The 19,415-nt window shown below is 34.8% G+C and overlaps 1 protein-coding gene across 9 annotated transcripts in view; it reads right to left on the bottom strand.

Moving 5' to 3' along the window:
* Positions 1-1,633: 1,633 nt before the first annotated feature.
* The window catches only part of ARL13B (ADP ribosylation factor like GTPase 13B), a 50,924-nt gene continuing 33,142 nt past the window's right edge, over positions 1,634-19,415 (bottom strand). For 5 of the 9 annotated variants that reach the window (XM_054819126.1, XM_054819135.1, XM_054819193.1 and 2 more), the window contains 7 exons: positions 17,447-17,552; positions 13,980-14,182; positions 11,240-11,336; positions 9,784-10,015; positions 9,186-9,302; positions 8,669-8,737; positions 1,634-3,784 (listed from right to left, as the gene is read on the bottom strand). In XM_054819126.1, coding sequence (XP_054675101.1) covers positions 3,708-3,784; positions 8,669-8,737; positions 9,186-9,302; positions 9,784-10,015; positions 11,240-11,336; positions 13,980-14,182; positions 17,447-17,552 — 901 coding nt within the window. In that variant the 3' untranslated portion in view covers positions 1,634-3,707. Of the gene's footprint in view, positions 3,785-4,560; positions 6,606-6,961; positions 7,006-8,668; positions 8,738-9,185; positions 9,303-9,783; positions 10,016-11,239; positions 11,337-13,979; positions 14,183-17,446; positions 17,553-19,415 lie in introns of those variants that run through there. The other 4 variants (XM_054819145.1, XM_054819155.1, XM_054819173.1 and 1 more) reach the window with 4 other exon arrangements.

Below are 19,415 nucleotides of genomic sequence, written 5' to 3'. Positions count from 1 at the left end.
TACTTTAAGTTGAATGAATTCCAGAAGCTAGGAAGCTAACAGACAGTATGGCAAAGTTAGTTGGTAGCATCCTGAAGTTACAGTACTAAGCTTTCAACTAAAATACTAGAATATCTGAGTGGAAAAAATACTGTTTGAATGTTATTTAAAGGAATAAAAAAAAAAGCAGCAGCCTATGCTGCTTACTTTGTTACTGTCCATCAATCTTTTTTAATGTGACATCATTATATCCAAAAATAACCGTTTTCAGGAAATATACTGGTTTCTACTGGAGAAGAAAATTGTCATGAGACCACTCCTAGCAACCTTATTTTAAAAGTCATCTAAAATACTAAAACTGAGAAATCCATTTTTAAGTGACGGATAGGCCTCCAGAGGATAGAGTTACAGTTCTTTGAGTTTCAAGAAAGGATAATCACCACAGCCTTTATAAAGCTCATGCAGAATTCACAGCCTGGAAAGTGAGAGATAACATGGGCTGAAAGCCTGTTGCACAGGGGCTTCCGCAGCCCCACGGGCAGCCAGTGGGGTGATGGAGGTGCCTGAGGATTGTCTCTTACACTTGCCTCGTGAGCCTCTCTGCGGCTGCCTTGAGCTTCCATCTTGATCCTCGTAGCCCGGGTTCATGAGAGGGCCATTAGAAAGCTGGCATCAGCTGCCTATTGCCGGTAATTCTTGTAAAGCTTTATAATTCTCCATCAGGACTGTGGAACTGAAATAGAAATCTCTCAAGATTATCAAATAGCTTCCTCTAAAGTCACAGTGCGTTTGTGTCACCTCAGTATGAGTGCCCCTCACTGTGCGTTATTTACATGGAGAGATGTCATGTCGCAGATGTGAAACTAAACCTAATGGATACCAAATATAGCTATTTTAATAATACAATTATACTTTGTATTTAAAACCTTTAAATCTCTGAGTGAGGGCCTTCTAGGTTTCGGCTAAAAAGGAAAATAACAATAAAGATGACTTATTTTAAAGCACTGATTACCTTTTACATAAATTCAGCTCATGACAATTACTATTCCTTATCTTAGAAGATACATTTAACTTACTTTGAAAATATTTTGTCTAAAATGCATTTAAAGTGTTGCACATAGATAATGCAAAATGTTCTGCTTATGTAGCGCGTTTCTGTGTTCTTATCACTCATGTATTTAAGTACAAATACCCTTAGCAGAATGCACTGACACATTTTGAAAGTGATGTTATTGACAAGGAAAAGCATCAGAACCTGATGCAATCTTCTAATTTGTGCAATAATTACCACCTCTCAACTTAAAACTGTGCAACTTATTACTTCTCAAATATTAAGTGCACTATCAAAGCATTTTATGTTTACATATATACATAACTTAGTGCCAATCTATAAATATATTCTAAATTTGACCCCATTGCAGTTGTAAAAATATACAAAGATTCCATGTATAAGGTGTCTATTTTGTACATTTTAGCAATGTAAATGAGACTTGCAGCCATTAAACGTTTATGACTACACTTGCTTCCAAAAATTGTAAATTTATGATAATATGGGAAACATACTGATGCTGTGCATTAGTTTTATTCTAGACATAAGTGTCATCTTGAGCAAATAAAGTCAAGGTAGTATAAATTACTGAAAGAACTACTGTAGTAAATAATTACAGAGCATTTTAATAAACAAAACTGTATGAAATGTTTTTGAGTACTTTGGTCACATATTGGTAAAATTTATTTTAAAAGCAGAAACAAAACTGATACACGTGTCCACACACACCACACATAACACACATTTCACATGTAAGTATCAACATCTTACATTTCAGTTTCTCAAATTTTGTTACCACAGCAGTATTTAGCTTCATTTTTAATAAAGACTTCCATTAATTTATTTTAGATAAGTGTTAAAATAAAAGGGTAATACATTTCTAGAAACAAGCTGTAAAAAAATAAGCCTGTAAAAGTAGAACCTTTAAGCCAAAAAAACCCGTAAGTGGTAACATAGCTAAAGAGAGTAAGATTGAGATTGCACACATAAACTTTTATGCAACCGCCCCTCCACTTGATATTGTGTTTGTTTGAAGTGAAAATGACTAAATCCTGAGAATAATCAAACTGAACCATGTTACACTATTAGAATACAACGAAAACTTTCTCATGCTGACAGTCACATACAAATTGTTTCATCCTTACACTAAAGTAGCAAACTCGGAATATTCCTCTCTACCCGTTCCAAACAATATTCTTAAGACTGATTTTTTCCCCCCCATTCAAACATACTCTTTAGAAATTTTAATAATTTCATTTTGATTGATATGGTAGATGTTTATTTGTGCAACTCATTGCCATAAGGGGTATGTGGCAAAGATTTCTAATGTCAAAGTGCTGAATATATACATTGCATTGTTTTAACATCTACTAAAATCATTTGGTAATACCATGTTATGGAAGACCGAGAGCATAATAGAAAAACATCAAGTACCGCTTCTTCAAAAAAACCTTTGAATGGGGGTTTCATCCTTGCTGTAACTAAGTGGCATGACAATATACCCTTACACAATATACCAATGGTTGTCTCGAATGTAAGAGGAAAAACATTTAAATAGGAATATATCCAATTATAACCCATGTTGTTTATGTATCACTTGTATGTGATTTTTTTTTTAATGTAAAATTAACACATTACATGGAAATATTATGTAAGTCCTTAAAAATCTGGGGTTTCTTTAGTTTTCAAGGCTGTATTTTAGTATTATTGAGCTTAAAAACTGCTGGAGCTTATCTGCATACTGGTTGATTTAGTTTTCCATCAAAATTGGCGACTGCATTAGTGCAAAACTTTCACTATGTGCAATTTTCTTGTATGTTGTAGTAGACAATACAATATTCAGCTCTATTTTCAACTGAATTTATTACCTACACTGAACTCATTTAACAAAACAAAGAAAACATCACATAAGAAAACTTTCAGACAATTAAAGTAGCATTAATTTTGTATAAAATATATTTCTCTTAAACCTTCCTTTCTACCTCCCTTCAGACTGCCAGAAATATGCATCTTGTAATGTAATCCCTAATAAGAGGTATTGCTACTGTAAGAGAAATGTAAGAGGAGTCAAATGTACTCTATTTGTATGCATTAGACTATTAGCTTTCTAATGCTTTCTAGGTATCATTTTATTGGTAGTATGTATGAGTGTCCACTCAAAATTTCAAATAATTTTATAAAAAGTTAGAAAAATATACTCAATATTTGTTGCATAACATTCCTATATTCACCCTATCATACACAAATCTTACAAAATGCTTTAGAATCATTTATTAGCTGCAAAAATACCAATGACTGCGCAGCACCTGGAGAAAGGTCTTGGGAAGAAGGTACAATCCAGTATTATGTGATCTTGAAGGTATTTTTCTTCAGGTTTACAGCTATGTATTTTCACAAGTAAACCCCATAAATATTCAATACCATGTTCATACGAGCATCCATGGGCACATAGAGCTTTCTTGATTTCATGCTAAATCCTGAAGAACAGCTGGTGATGTGAAAAGTAAATGACAAAGTCTGATCAACTAAGTACGATAGAATGAACTCCAGGTTTAATTGTCACCAAGTTATTTTGCAACAATCTGACAGAGTGTCATTTTAAAAAAAATTCTTCAAAGGCAAAAACCGTTTCTGATATGATTTTTTGATTATGTTTTTTTAAATGCTATTTGTGATCCAGTTAAGCAATGACATCATGCGTATCACTGTTGGGTCTTTGGCGTATAGTCAGCGGGGGCAGAGGTTTTCCACAGAAATCTGTATAAGAAAAGAAATGCCAGAGAAGAAAACCACATTAATCCATCATTTACCATCTCCCTTGCTTAAAGGATGTTTAAATAAGTTAAATTCTTGCTACTTTAATGAAAGCTAGGTAGCCCACAAGTTTAGAGCTAATTCACTCAAGCAACTTCAGACATAGCACTCATTAATGTCTGGAGGTGTATTGACGAAAGCAGGGTTTAATTACATTGTGTTATGCATGCATCAGCATTTGCAAGATCAAGCCCAAAGGTGATCTGTAAACATCCCTAAAAATAGGAAATGAGACATCCAAAGTGTACAAATAACAATTGAAAAAATGAAATATCAAAATATGAATGTTGCTGTAGTCAAGTCTGCATTGCAGTCAAGTTTTAAGTGACAGTAATGCTAAGCAGCATCCAAAATTTTGGGGCCATTTATGCATGACATCTATCTTGAAAGCTTCACTGACTTTCTAAAAGAACTATATTAAGAATTTTTGGATAAAAGCACAACATTTCCTTTTGTCAAGAAAGGATTTTAAAGTAGTAAAATTGTTCAAAACAAAGTTATTAAGTACACCAGATGATAATAAGAAGTTTTCTCAAACATTTGCAATTGATAAAAAAAAAAACCCAACCAAAAACCCCAACATGCAGACTGGTACATGCAAAGCATTTCACAAGCAAAAGCATATCATGAAAGATGGTAAGAGGAAACAGGTAGAAATCAAGAAAAAAATAAAAGCAGCTTTTTGAAGCATTCAAATCTCCATTTTGTTTATACAGACAACATCCTCCCCAACAAAGCCTTGATGGCCTGCCAACACAAAATTCAGCTTTAATAAATCATAATTTTCCAATAAAAATATATTCCACTTGTTCTACATATGCAATAACTTGCATTAAAACTGCATTCTTGTGCTAAAATTAACAAAAGCGATTACATAACTCTAAGAATATGTGTACATGTCTGTAGGATCAAGGTTTTAGTTATCCTTACATTTAATCAGTAAAATAATAACACTTGTACATTATCGTTGTAAAGCTTTTGATTTTAATAGAGCTAATTCAGTGTTACAGCAGCATGTGAAAAGCAACAAATGACTATAGGGTAAATGAAAAGCTGGACAATTGATGTTTTTATTAGTCAGATTCTTGAGGTCTGGCAGACTACTTTAAGACTGGCAGACAATTTTACCTCCTATAATGAGAGAGGTTTATCATTCTTGCAAATGTGTCCTCCAGTGGCAATAAACAGACACTCATTACCTAGTGTTGTGCTAGAATCATTAGCATGACTGGAAAAATTGCAGTCTTTAGTGAAAATAAGTGTATAATTAAAGATTTATACAATTGACTCTACTGCCTGATAACTCTGCCTAAACATCCAACATAATGTTCTCTGCTAAGAATGACACAAAAATTACTCAATACGTATACTAAATAGGCTGCTCACCAACACTTAAATTTTTCAGTTTGCACATTAAACCATTAAGACAGATTTATGTCTCTGAGAACACCTAGCACTGAAAACCAGATCTTTGGAGGTTGTTTCAACCTCACACTATACTAATTTTATGTGGTAGATGTTACTGCTGAAATATATATCTGTGACACTTCCAGAAAAAATCATTTTTAAAATAAAACCAAAGGAATAACTGCTATCCTAACTGACAAAGACCCGTACTAGAATGCATGGGAATACTGAGACACACCTGTTCCTGTGGTTTTCCATGGACTAGCAGAAATCAACACTACAAAAAGTCATATCTGTTTTGAAGCTTCAAGGAGCTATCAAATGTTTCATTGATACAGTCTTGGACACAGACTTTGAGAGTACTCCTGAAAATGACCTCTATGCATAACCAAGGCTCCTTAAACTTTTTCTTTCCTTGCCCTTATGGACACAAACAATTTTACCTGGAGTCCTGGCAAAAGCATCTACTGGGCATCCTACTGGAACTGAGGTTTTTCAGCCTGGTCTACGTGAAGGTAGGTGCTCATTTGCCCCATATACAAAGACTTTTCACCCACTTGGCCAATAACAGTTTGTCAAAGCAAATTGTTCAGCAGAATGCAGCATTGCTATAGAAAACAGTGCACCTCAGAGAATCCAAAAACCCACAGAAAAGAAAGCCTTACTGAAGTCCCAGCTAAAGGAAATAAAAAAAAACCAAAACAAACTTTAAGCTTTCCCTGCAAATTGTGTCTTCAAGACATTTATATCAGTTAATCATGAAACCAATAAGGAAAACAGGCCTTTTTATTTTACAAAGGTTGAATGCCTGAAAAACTTATAAAATCATCTTTGAAGTGAATTTTGGGCAAAGCTGGGGAAAAAAAAAAATTATTTATTTCTCTGCTGAAGGGACAGCCAAAGAGAGATTGGTTTTCAGAAAGATGAAATTCAGGGAATATTCTAAAATATGGATCAAAGTTAGGCTCCACTAATCTTTGGAAAACTAGAATGAGTTTCCAAGCAGGATCAGGTTCTCCATCTGCAAAATATGCAGAAACTCATTCAAAAACACTGTCTCATGACAGAAAACAGGCAAGAACAGATGGCAGCTAAAAATCAGTGCAAGATGGACTTAGTAGTGTTAAGTGATTCTGATTCTATGGCTCTCAAATGGTTTGAGTGAAAAAACGCAGCTGCTTTAAGCAAAATAAGTAATTGATGCTTTGTGCTATTGGGACCTAACTAAAGGTTTGACAATGCTGGACCATGTGTTTTAAGAGCTTTTTTCATTTATAAATAGTGCTTTCCTAATAGATGTTTTCGTGCTCTCAGGATTTTCTGTATCTGTGTGAATCTTGTGAGTGTCCCAAAATTCCTGAAAAAAAAAAATCTCAGCGAACAGCAGGCAATATCTTGAATTCAGCTGCAAAGTTCTGAGCACTCCAAGTTTCCTCTGATCTCAATAGTTATACCTCAGATCAAGACATCATTCGCCTACCAACATGTTTTCCATCATTAGATTCTAAAATACTTCTACTATTATTTTACAAATGGACTAAATCAACACAGGTCTCAGGTTACTAACTTACACACCTGTGAGTAGGGAACCCAGCTTAAGAGGGTTTTTTCCTCCTTTGCCCCACCCATGCTCTTGCTACAAAATGCAACACCTCCCTTAGGTACAGATAAAAATTGAGTCATCACCCTTTCCCTTTCTTCCCCTGGCCCTACCTCTTCATTTGGCTTTTCTTTCTTGCCGCCTTCTCTCTATATGCCTTAAAAAAAAAAGAGCAAGATGGTTTTATGATTAAGACTACAAATTACATTTTATGCACACGAATTACACTCCTGTAAAAAAAGAAAAACTAGTTTTTAGAGATCTTAATTCCCCTTTAGGCATCTTTTGATTCTTTGGCAGAGAAGCTCCATGTTCTGTTGCTTCAGAACTTCAGCAGGTATGTCTACATGGTGCTGTACTACATGATAGTAGTATAATCAGTTCAAGTCAGGGTTAAGCTCAAGGATCACTACAGCCGCACTGAGCTCCTTTCTCTGTCAGTTCCTCAATTAATGTTCTCTGTTCAATTTGTGTAAGCGTTCTCATTGCTTTAGTTTGGTTCTCCTCCTCCTCTCACATTACTCCAGATGTCTCCATACTCACTTGGCTTTTCAAAATTTGAAAAATAAAAATGTAAGAAAAATGAAGAAATTACCATCTAAAACTGAGAAAAAGATGCAATATGAGTATATGAAAAACAATCGTCCATGGTGTTCCAAAAATAGAAAATAGTCATTACTGAAGAGAGAAATCAAGAATCTGCTTATTACACCTTGACATTTCCAGTTATTAAACTTATTTCTCCTACCAGTTTGTGCACTTTCAGGGACACTGGCTCTTCAGGTAAAGCAGCAGATCACAATCTTTATCACTGACACCTCTCCTTGCTGACCAATAACCTAGTTTTCAGTTGGAAGTCTCACTACTTCTGCAATCAAATTTATGTTGGGCTTTTCATCCTAGCTGGGATTGCAGTCCCTCATTTGGAGTTGCTAACATAATGCACTTAATTCAGAGATGCCCACATGTCTTTAGCTTTCCTTTCTCACCCCCAAATCAATGACAAAAATCATACAGACTATGCTTTTAAAACCATATGGAAACAGGAGCAGTTGGTAGAAGAAACTGTAGACTATCTCAAGAGGCAACACAAGGAGTCAGCTTACGCACAGCTAATTCATCTGGATGTGGGCTAAGAATGTTCAGAACTGACAGAACTACAGAAATACATGGGGCCTGTTTGGGTTCAGTATTGTGAAGCAATTAGCATTTCCAGATCAGATTATAAGATCAGTGTGGAAACCAACAGGCAGCTTAGTGCAGAACCAGCCTGGATGTGGAAGAGCCACCATGGATCCCAAATTAATAAGCCCTGCTGGATCTCTCCAGTCCTGCTTAGGCGTGTCTGCAGTATCCTCTCTGCTGAGTACCTCAGACTTCTTCCAGTATCCAGGTAACCCAACTCCTGTCCTTATTGCGTCAGATAATGATGAACTGCTTAAATATGGACAATGGAAATAGACTTTGAAACTTTCCTTTTGAATGTAGTATGTGTTTCGACTCAAAGTAACTCGACCTGTTACTCTTTAGAATATTTAACTCTATGTGATCAGAATCAGATCATTGATAGCATCTGATATCCTGTGCCACTTCAAGCTTTGTAAAGGAAACTGAGAGAACATATTCTTTTTGGTAAAAGAAAGAAATAAGGCTTGAAAAATCAAAAAGATGCTTTCTGCTAAGCAAAAGGGTTAGCTTTTGGTAAATGAAAATTGGCATTAAGAAATTAAAAAAAGATGAAGAATGAGATGAATGTAGAAATGAATGAACAATGGAGAATGCTTTAAAAAAAGTACAAAACCCAAAATAATTTCAATTACCAGCATGATGTGTTTCACCAAGAGGCTCAAGTTTTCGAAGTCTATTAAGTTTGGGAGTTCCCCAGCCAACTAAAGGAAAACAGAGACAGTCAAAACACGCCACGACTGCACTTGATTCCAAAGAAATGTATGGAAGCCAGTTCTCTTTAGGAGAAATCAAAGCATTTAGAAATGCCAAAAGTATGTAATATATTGTATATATGATGAATAATGATGAAATACTTCAAAAACTGATTTACCCTTAAAAATATTGATTTTTTAATCAGTTTTTCATCAGTGAGTAGTCAAGTTTCTGACTTTTTTGTGAAATTATCTTCCCCAACAGAATAGATCAAATCAATACTGCTGAAAGTACATACCATAAAGTGAGAAACTGCATCAAAGATTTGCTAGAGAGTAAGGTTTAGCAGCATATCTCTGTCTGAAGATCATTCCAGTTTCATCATTCAAAATTAGTATTTTAAAGGATAAATAACCACACATTGAGACATGGATTATTGTTTGTTAGTACACTTACCTGGTGGAAGAGCTGGTGGTGGTGTAGGATTTTTGGGAACACTGTCTTCTGCATTAACAGGTTCTACTCTGTGGCCTCGTTTTAATTTTGGTTTTTTATTTTTTTTCTTACTGTTATCTATACCAAACAGAAACAAAGCATTACGTATCATACAGTTATATTCAGAGAATATCTTACATAATTTTTTAATACAGTTGTTGGGGTGAGATGCATCAGCGTTTTCAGTCCAAACTTATACACAAAGTTATGTGAAATGCAAATTTTACTTGACATTTTGCTATAAAAAATAAACTGCAAGCATAAAACATATGCAAACTCTATGTTTTAATAAAGAAATTTTATGTAGCTTGGTACTGATGGAAAATGGACCACACATTCAATTATGATAAAAATGAACCTAGTTTCAGCCACAGTATCAGTCACACCAACAAACCTTGCACTTTTTCAAAGCAGCTTTCCAATACAATAACCTAATGGTGCATTTTTATGTTTTCAATAGATTAAATTGTCATGTGGTAACATGCAAAATAATACAGACAGAGGGAAAAGCTACGTGGAAAACAACATTAAATGATATATTAAAAGGAAGCAGTTTTACCTGAGTCAAGGCATTCTGAGGCTTGCTGCTCATTCTCTTCTGCATGCTGCAAAAGCTGTGAAGTTGTAGAATTGCATGTCTCCGGTCTACTATCATTTGTATTTTGGCTACTGCTACTTGATAAGTGCTGGGCATCCAATTGTTCCTGCTCTGTTTGTGATTTCAAGACAATTGTAGCCTTTTCAGTCTCCAACCTTTGCCGCTTCTTTTCTTTTTCAATTTGTTTTTCATTCTAGCAAAAAAAATAAGAATTTTTTGAACAACTTCTAGTGCTGTAAAATGACTAATAAGACAGGAAGGTTATTTTAAAAATCAAAATTTTCCTAAATATTTTTCTGTACCACATCTAGCATAGAAAATATTTTCAAATAGGTGAAAAAATTAAATTTCCAATATCCTGTCCACAGGAAGGGGAAAAAAAAAAAAAAGAAAAAAATATTAACAGCAAAAGAAATGATCTTTAGGTTTATAGCCTTTTTTCTTGCTTTCCTTTTGGTCATATGAAAAAAAAAATATGCTAGCTGTATAAACAACAACAACAGTCCTGAGCAAAAAGCTAGAAAACTCCTAATACTTCTTCCTCTTCAATTACCTTTTTTTTTTTCGTTAACAAAATACACATGCACCTAGTTTAAGTATCCAGAAAGTGCTACCATGATTTGGTCAAAGACCAATTACATCACACAGACTCAATGATAGGCTGTTTCACAGGTTCTAGAACACTAAATCACCATCCCTGCAAAACTTGCAGCTATACCCTTCTTACTCTGTATGTTATTATAAAGTGCATTAATGTGCATGTAGCTTACTTTACAAGATATATGGATATGGGCACTTTTGTCCTGGAGAGAAGCAAATGTTTGTATTACTTACTGGAAAAATTCTCTGAGAGTTTACGTGTTTCTTGAGATTATGTTATCTCAAGTCAACTGAATAAAAAAAAATAGTACAATAAATAAGAACTACCTGAACTCAGAAACACAGGTTAAGAAAACTTTATATATTAATATGCTTTTCATATTTCAAAGCTAAGAAAACTTCTCAATTGTCTCAGTTTTAGACAGAAAACAGGTTACACTCAGAAATCTAAATAGATGAAGTAGTCAGGGAGATTTTATATGACTCACTACATCACCAAAACACTTTACAAGAAACTACCAGACCTTGAATATTTTCCACTGCTGAATATACAATAGTTTAACAATTGCATTTATTACCTTTACTTTACTGCATCTTCAAAACTTTTTGTCCCTGAATCAATAATAGGGGATTTTCTTAACAAGAAAGCATTGATTCAATGCACATAAAACAAGACTGCCAAGATTAAAAGAATACATATAATAATGCTGTGCACAGACTTAGAACAATTCCTCTAAATGAACTTTTTTCTCATTACCTCTCAGACATTTGTTAGTAGTAGGTCTAAAATGATCCAGATTTCCACATATTCTCATACCTCAGAGATTACAGCAGATATAGGCTGGAAGGGGTTTTCAGAGTTCCCAGGCTCAGGGTCTTCCTCATCAGGTACATTTCTTCCTTCTTCTCTTTCCCTTTGTTGTTGTTGTTTGGTTTATGTTGTTGTTTTAGTGTTTTGGGGGTTGTTTGGGGTTTTATTGGGGGTGTGGGAGAGGGGGAAAGGGAAGAAGAAGGATGATCAAAGAATTATGAAGAAGCCAAGTCATAAGTTTTACAAAATAGAGAAGACTTACTAGGTCATCTAACTCATCCTGCAATTCTTACCAGCTGCTTTTTACAATATGCGTCTGTATGTTGAAAAACATTCTACAGAAATCACAATGACAGGCTAACATTAATAAAGCACAAGTGTATGTTATGGCAGAGGCAGAAACACATGCTGCCATGTGCCTGAGTGTTCAATCAGCACTTCAGGAAGTAGAAGCAGTTTCTGAGGACAGGATATGTGACAGAATACATCTGTAACTGGAAGGTTTTGGTTGTTCAACAGTATGCTGAAATTTTCACGCTGGCAATCTTTGATATCAATTGCTTTCATGGTATTCAATAGTTAAAAAAAAAATCCATGTGGTGGGAAACTAGACTATCCAAAACCTATTATTCTAGTTTTAATACACCTCCATTTCTCATAATTCTAGATTCTTCTTAATATCCATAAGGGAGAACTGGTGCCACACTGTTCAGTTTATGTAGTAACAGTTAGGGAATCATATTTGCTTCAACTGAACTCAGAAAAGTTCAGAAAGACACAATCATCAGTATACTGTTGTTGCACCAGCACTAGTTATTTGTTATGTACCAGATCTCTATGTAAGAAATATTAAATTACTATGTATTAAATCTTATATCATTAATAAAGTATATGCTCATCAAATACTTTTCATCAATTGATCTGATGGTACTTGCACATAGGAAGTCACTGTTACACCTACTTCACAGCTGCAAGTACTGAGAGAAGAAGTAACCCCAATGTCCAGAGGCACAGATGGGAATGAAAAGGAGGTCACCGATCTATCTATGAAATCATATGACTTGGAAGGAACGGCCAGTGCTATGTTAAAACTTATTGGCACTACCTCTCTCTTTGGTTTTCCATTTGGAACAAGACAATTGCTACTAACGTATTGTGGAGGAAATGCAATTTGAGAAAACATTCAGGGAAGCAAATCTGAACAAAAAGCAATGTGGGGAATTACTAAACCAGAATGAAACAGAGTTACACTTGAATCAAGATTAACCTGTTTCTTACAGTAAGAAATTGATTTGATACAAAACAGCAAAATGAGAGTTAATGCCATCTCTTATATCTGAGACAAGCCCTCAGCTACAGGTAAAACCAGAAGTTACTAGTTAGCTTTTCTCTAAGACACAAGAAATTTAGGAAAACTTTATAAGCCTTTAATACAATTCAGACCCAACCAATACTTCCAGTGAACAAATACAATCGAGATCACTGAGCGGGAACAGAATATATGGAAAATGATCATATCATCAGACAATCTCTTTGAGGCATGTCTCAAAGTCAGTCCTCCTCACTGCACCTCTCAACGTGGCATAAACCCAACACAATCCAACATGGTCAGAGGGGTTTGTCTATGTAGAGGCATCTGTCAGACTAACAGCATGTGAATCTTTTTATGTTTGTGAAATATGCATGAAGACCATGTCAAATTCCAGGTGTTTAAAATGTGCTAAGTAATTTACTTCACAGATTCACAGACTGGTAGGGGTTGGAAGGGACCTCTGGAGATCATCTAGCCCAACCCCCCTGCTAGAGCGGGATCACCCAGAGCAGGCTGCACAGGATGGCGTTCAGGTGGGTTTTGAATATCTCCAGAGAAGGAGACTCCGCAACCTCTCTGGGCAGCCTGTCCCAGTGCTCGGTCACCCTCACAGTGAAGAAGTTTTTCCTCATGTTGAGATGGAACTTCCTGTGTTCCAGTTTGTGCCCAAACTTACTTGCTGAATTAAACCAAATAAGCAAGAGTACAAGCCAAAACATTTCACAGTACCTTCTCAGCTACTTCTCACAGTAACAGAGACTCGCAAATCTCTGCATATATAGGGCAGATGGGGGAGACAGGGATGCTCAGCAAATTTCTTAAGAATGCCCCAGTGAAATGATTCACATCAGTCTCTAATAGGAACCATGGTGGGCTGCTGATGACCACAAAGGGCTTTGAAGGGAAGTAATAAACCACTTGTCCTGCTTCCCCACCCTGCATCATCTTCAGTCTCTCCATGCCTCGCCAGCTGGATATCCTGAAGTTTAGTAAGCATAGTGTTGAATAAAGTTTCACATCTGGTCTTTGATATTCACATATGGGTTACAAAGTCTAACTTAGGTTAATAAAAGTTTATTTTAGAACACACTTGAAGGTAACTTAAGATTAAATGACAGGATTTATTTTTTAGGTTAGCCTCCTGTGAAGTTATATTAGCAAGGCCAAATTTATTCCACAACTACCTTGGAATTCTCATTCATGGTACATTTCCAGCATAGAGCAAATAAAAGAAAGGGGATGAACCAGGCAAAAACTTGTAGGTCTTAAAGAAAGGCTCTAGCATTCAGGTCCGTACTTTTAATATGGAGACTCTTGGCTTGTAAGCTTTAAGTCCTTGATGGCTTGGTTCTCACTAGATCTATGTACAGGAATGAATCAAATATCTTAGAGAAAGGGAGGAAGGGGAGGTAGGAGAAATTCCAGAGAGAATACCTTTCTTCTCGTATCCTTCTCACTCGCTCAGCTCGTTCTAGTTTCTTTTGTTCTTCATATGCTTTTTGTTCTGTAGTGTCTCTTTGGATGCGTTCATTTAAGGCATCAAAATCTTTTGCTATGATGTGTAGAAGCCAATATAAACCTTTTTTTATTGATTTATCAATTTTTTTCCCACAGCCCATGATAGCTGAGCAAGGTTCCTGCAGATATAAGGAGAAGGAAGGGAAATTATTTGCAGTTCAGATCACATTCCTTGACTGAAAACAAGAAATCAGCCAAACAATTACTGATTACTGTGAAGCCTGTAAAACACTGAGAAGTATGGGAAATAAATTTGCATTTAGGTATGCTATAAACTTAGGCACTTTTCTGTACCCCAAGGTACAAATCACATTAGTTCTACCAAATTCCATTATTTACAGTCCCATTTCAAAAATACTAGAATACTGCACAGAAAAACGTTTGCATGTCTGTCTCTAGACATATATATATACTTGTTATATATACTCACAGCTGTTACATATAGTCCTGCTATGTGTATATATGCATATTTACACACCTGGTTCTATACACATCCATATCTATGCATCTATATAGAAATATAATTTATCAACCCCCAATATGTATGTTCTGTTTTGCTGCTGGTTTATAAATAGTCCATGTTATATTTATCTAGTAAAATGGATAAAATGAGATGCAAGAAAATCAGCTTAGCTTCAGTTCATGAAAGAAATGTTTGACTTGTTAATAAGCACCTAGGGGATAAATAAAATCCAGTGTGAATTTGTCAGAAAAACTGTCACAACTATTCTATTTTTTAGACCAGAACAGGTATTGTGGATAGAGGTGAAGCAAAATATTACGCATTTTGATTGGAGTAAAACTTTTGTCATGATATCCTCATCAGCAAGCAAGAGAAACATGATCTAGGCAAACCTACTGGAAGATAGGTGCAAAACCCATTGCTAAATTAGTTTGGAACACTTTATCCAGCTTGGATGCAACAATTCAAGGAAGTGGATTGACTTGAAGGAATAAAGAGCAGCAAACAGAAAAAAACCGAAATTGTTTATGAGAATATATCTGGTAAGAAAACATTGAAGGAACAGGAATGGTTCTCTCGAGATGAAAACGTTTCAAGGAGATACGATAATAGCCTTCAAAAACAGAAGGCATAACTGCAAATTGGAAAAGAATAATTTGCTCTTCATTGTCAGGAGGAGAAGTGTCATGGGCTTTAATTGGAACAAAAGAGATATGGCTTGATTCTAGCTTGGACATGGAAAAGGAGTAGATGACCTCTCAAGATCTCTTTAGGACTATTTTCCAGAATGTTTTGAAGCACTGTATGGGTCTTTTAAACTGTTCTCTGAATAACAATTGAATAGATCAAGCTACGTATTTGACATAAGAAATGACCTTTCACACTGATTGTGTTCAGGATTTGTGTTCACAAATGAAGAAAGATTAAAAAAAGACTCTCTCCAATGTCAACACCTAAAAAATTCTCTGTATTATCTCTTAATTTGACAAGTATTTAAATGGCACCATAGTCACATATGGTATCTATGATTTACAACAGAAAAAAAAAAGAATTCTGACCTGTTATGTCCCTCCAGAGTGCCAAGCCTAGTCTGCATTTTAATACATTCCCATTTTGTCTAAATTAAGGTTCAAATATGAGTGTTGTTCACTATGGAAGGCTACAATACGCTCTAGCAGAACCTAATCAGGGAGAAGATGTATAGGCAATAATACTTTGTTTCTCTAAGAAAACTAACATAAAACAAGGGACAGCACTGGGTCAATTTTCTTCTCAGTTTGCACCAAGATTATTATTGCTATAGTTCAGTTATAAAATATAAAAATGTAGAAATATAGAATATACAGACATATTAAAAAAGAAAAATAGGAAGGTCATTCTCACTGACATTGTGTGACACTGAGACAAATGACTCCTTCCATTTGCTTTAATATTTTGTGGGGAAAATTAACGATCCAGAAGAAAACGAATTAAAAAAATAAGAAGAAACAAAAGTTTTTTTGGTTTTTACCTAATTTTATTTAAATCTTGTTTCACAATGCCCCTGTTTATTTTCATCCCATGAGTCATCACATTGAAATAACTTGGGACCATGTTTACCTTTCATGAGCCCAGTAAAGAAGCTGCGCATGTAAGACTCTCAGCTGCTAAAATGACTTGGAGTATGTGAATAGTTTCTTTGTTGATTACACTTAAGATATAAATGGAGAACAAGAACAGCTTTTTACTGGAACATGACAAAATTAAGTAATTCTAAAGTATTGCAAAAATACACTAGAATCTTTCAGGTCTTTTATATTGATAATGCTTTGCAAGAAAATATTTTTGTCACAGAAGTCCTTTGGAAAAAAAAAAGGCAAACTTGCCATTTTTATTTTTATGATTACTATATATGCATAACGCAAAGTCCACTGACTGAAGAAAAGCACTGAGAGAGTCATGACATAATGAACATAGCTATGTCCTGCTATAACTCGACTTTCTAGAGCAAATAATAACAATATGTATTACCCTATGAATTTTGCAACTCTAATTAATTCAAAGTATTTTTTAAATTTTAAAACTCAAATACCAGCTGGAACAGTTTTGCAAAATTGCCTTCTAATTTTGGTTAATAACAGCATAACTCTCATTATTTTTTAAAATGTTTCTTATTGGCATTAGAAAAAGATTATAAAAGTTATGCCTACAAATAGTTAACTAACAAACTGGTTGATTAAAACAAAGGCTTAAACAAAACTTCAGGGAGTAATGATTTGGATAAATTATCTGAAATACTGAACAATATTAAGTAGTTTTCATACACATTTCTGGTTATGGCCTCACCTCAGCTTTTTTTTTTTATTTTTTTAATATGACTGTGAATATTACATTGGAAATGTAGTTATTTTAGGATAAATATTAACTAGCAACTAGTTCTAACAGTGTTCCTTGGTGATTACTGTGCTGGGAATTAGATGCCCTAGGAATTAGATTAAGTTCTTACTGTTTGCCAGATGGTGACTCAGAATAAATGATGGGTTTAGCTATGAACAGAAATGAGACAAACATCATATCCAAACAGTGATCCTTCCTGAATGTCAACGTAGACAAATTCCATTTCCTGCTTCTTTTTAAAAAGGTGGAATACTAAACTTGCTGTCCAATTGAACAAGTTTTAAACCCCATCAGTAACTAATTATTCTAACATGGTTTCAAAATGGACCAGCAGGCACTTTGAGGATCCTCGTTATAAAGACTTCTTCAACAAACCCAGAATCAGAACATCAAGGTGAACAGTAGAATTGCTCACAGAACAGATATATGTACTGCATCTTTGCTGGGATTGCAGGGTTTTAGTTTCAGTTTTACACACAATCTCCTACCTTTTTGCAACTTTTATGTACATGTTAGAAAATGAAGCATTTTAAAATATACTTACAATTTGACATAGACACTTGTGTTCATTGACAAGCTTTTCCAGAGATAAGGACTCGATAACATCTGCTTCTGACAGAGCTCCTTCTCTGTCCTGCTTATTTGCCAACCTAAACAGAAAAAAAAAAAATCAAAAGAAACACTAAGCACCTTGACAGGAGAGAGATTCTCAGATCTCCAAAATCGAAGTTTCTGACAAAAGTAGGAAGAAGAAGAGGAAGAAGGAGGAAGTAAAGAGACGATGCCTTGTTTCAGCTTTAATTCTTAATTGTTCTTTCTACTTAATAAACATGTTAGTCCATGCACTATTTTCAGCAGATACTAACAATAAATAATTACAAAGGTGCTTAGCAGTTATTTAATAATTATTAATAGACAAAGCAATTATATTTTACAGCTACAAAGATGGATGTAAAAGATGCTACCATTCTACATCTAAAGCTACAGAGTACAATCTGTTGGAGTCTATGGATCAAAGTTCAGAACTTTGCAAACCATGAGCGTTTCCCTGCATAATACTGCTTCAGGATCATCTCAGGTCTGCCTACTATCCAGAATTTCTCTCTAATGCCAAACAATTTGATATGTAATGTATTGAACTTCAACATTGGAGGGAGGAACTTGCATGAATGGCTCTAAAAACCGTATTTTATTATTAAATAGAGAGAAGTGGAAAAAAAAGGTGTATGAAACACATAGCTTACAAAATAAGTATTCTGTAAGATGAACTGCCATCATTGTATTATTTCTTAGAGATACAGTAGCAAAGAGGACTCCAGAAGATAAACATCTTAAGTTTTTGGAGGACTGTTGTTCTTAATCAGATTTATCTTCCATATACTCTGTAACTGCATCCAACACTACAGCCAATAATGTGTGTTTTTTAAATAGCACAAACTAGATCTGATTTACCACCCAAAGAACGTTATTCATTATTTCACACTTTAATATGGACATATACCCTGAAGCAGAGGCTGTTATGTTCCTTTCAACACTGTTATCAATAACTACTACAAAGATAAGAGGGTTGTGCAGAATTATAAGCATCCCAAACACTGAAGTTCTTCACCTCAGCAAACTCCTGGTGATACCACGTTCTAACCACAGAAATGAAAGTTACTTCTTTTTATCACGACTAATTTTTTAATGTTTCACTGAAAACTCCTCTATATATGAAATGAAACTGGAAAAGCTTCTGATGTAAAGCCTTAAAAGGTACATCACAAACTACATGTAAGAAAAGCAAGGGTAACTGCCAAAACCTGTATGGAACCACCTATTACAGAAAGGGAAAATCTTTTCCCTTATGGGGATTTCTTTCAGCTATCCAAGTAATAATTTTCATGAAACTCACAGGACTTGACTATCCTTGAGACCTCAATTTCTTGATTAAAATGGATTTAAATTCGTCAACGTCCAAGAAGGTAGGATGGATTAACAAGGTAAATTTACCTAAGTATTTAGGAATGTGTTAGCCAAGCAGATGTATTCCCTAAGAACCACCTTAAAAAAGTAAACTTGCAGTCATGTTGGTCAATGATTTTCTGAGTTCACTTACAAGCAAATTTTAGTAACAAATGGAGAAACTTAGATAGAAATCAAAAATATATATTTTAAACAGACAAACAAAAGTGACAAAAAGAAAAACATAGGAAATCATTCATGTTTCCTGAGGGTCTTTTTATAAGGAATAAACAAAACTTCACAGAAGAGTTGGTCTCATCTTCCATAAAAACTCTTCATGACAATAGGATATCTAGCCTTTCTTGTCCCATTACCTGCTTTTAATTAAAATGTAGTATGGTAAAACTCTAGGAAGTATGAAAAGATGTTAAATAATATTTTACAAGCAATAGACTACTCCTGTTCAAAGTTACTATTTTTCAGCATGAAAACTGATACTGTGTGCTTTGAACCAGTATAGATCATTTTGGAATATAAGCGTACAATGCAATCTTATTTTCCGCTTCCTA

This window comes from Grus americana, chromosome 1, assembly GCF_028858705.1.
Source record: "Grus americana isolate bGruAme1 chromosome 1, bGruAme1.mat, whole genome shotgun sequence".
Lineage (NCBI taxonomy): Eukaryota > Metazoa > Chordata > Aves > Gruiformes > Gruidae > Grus > Grus americana.
The sequence above is the reverse complement of the archived record's forward strand: the minus strand, read 5'-3'. Positions and strand labels throughout refer to the sequence as shown.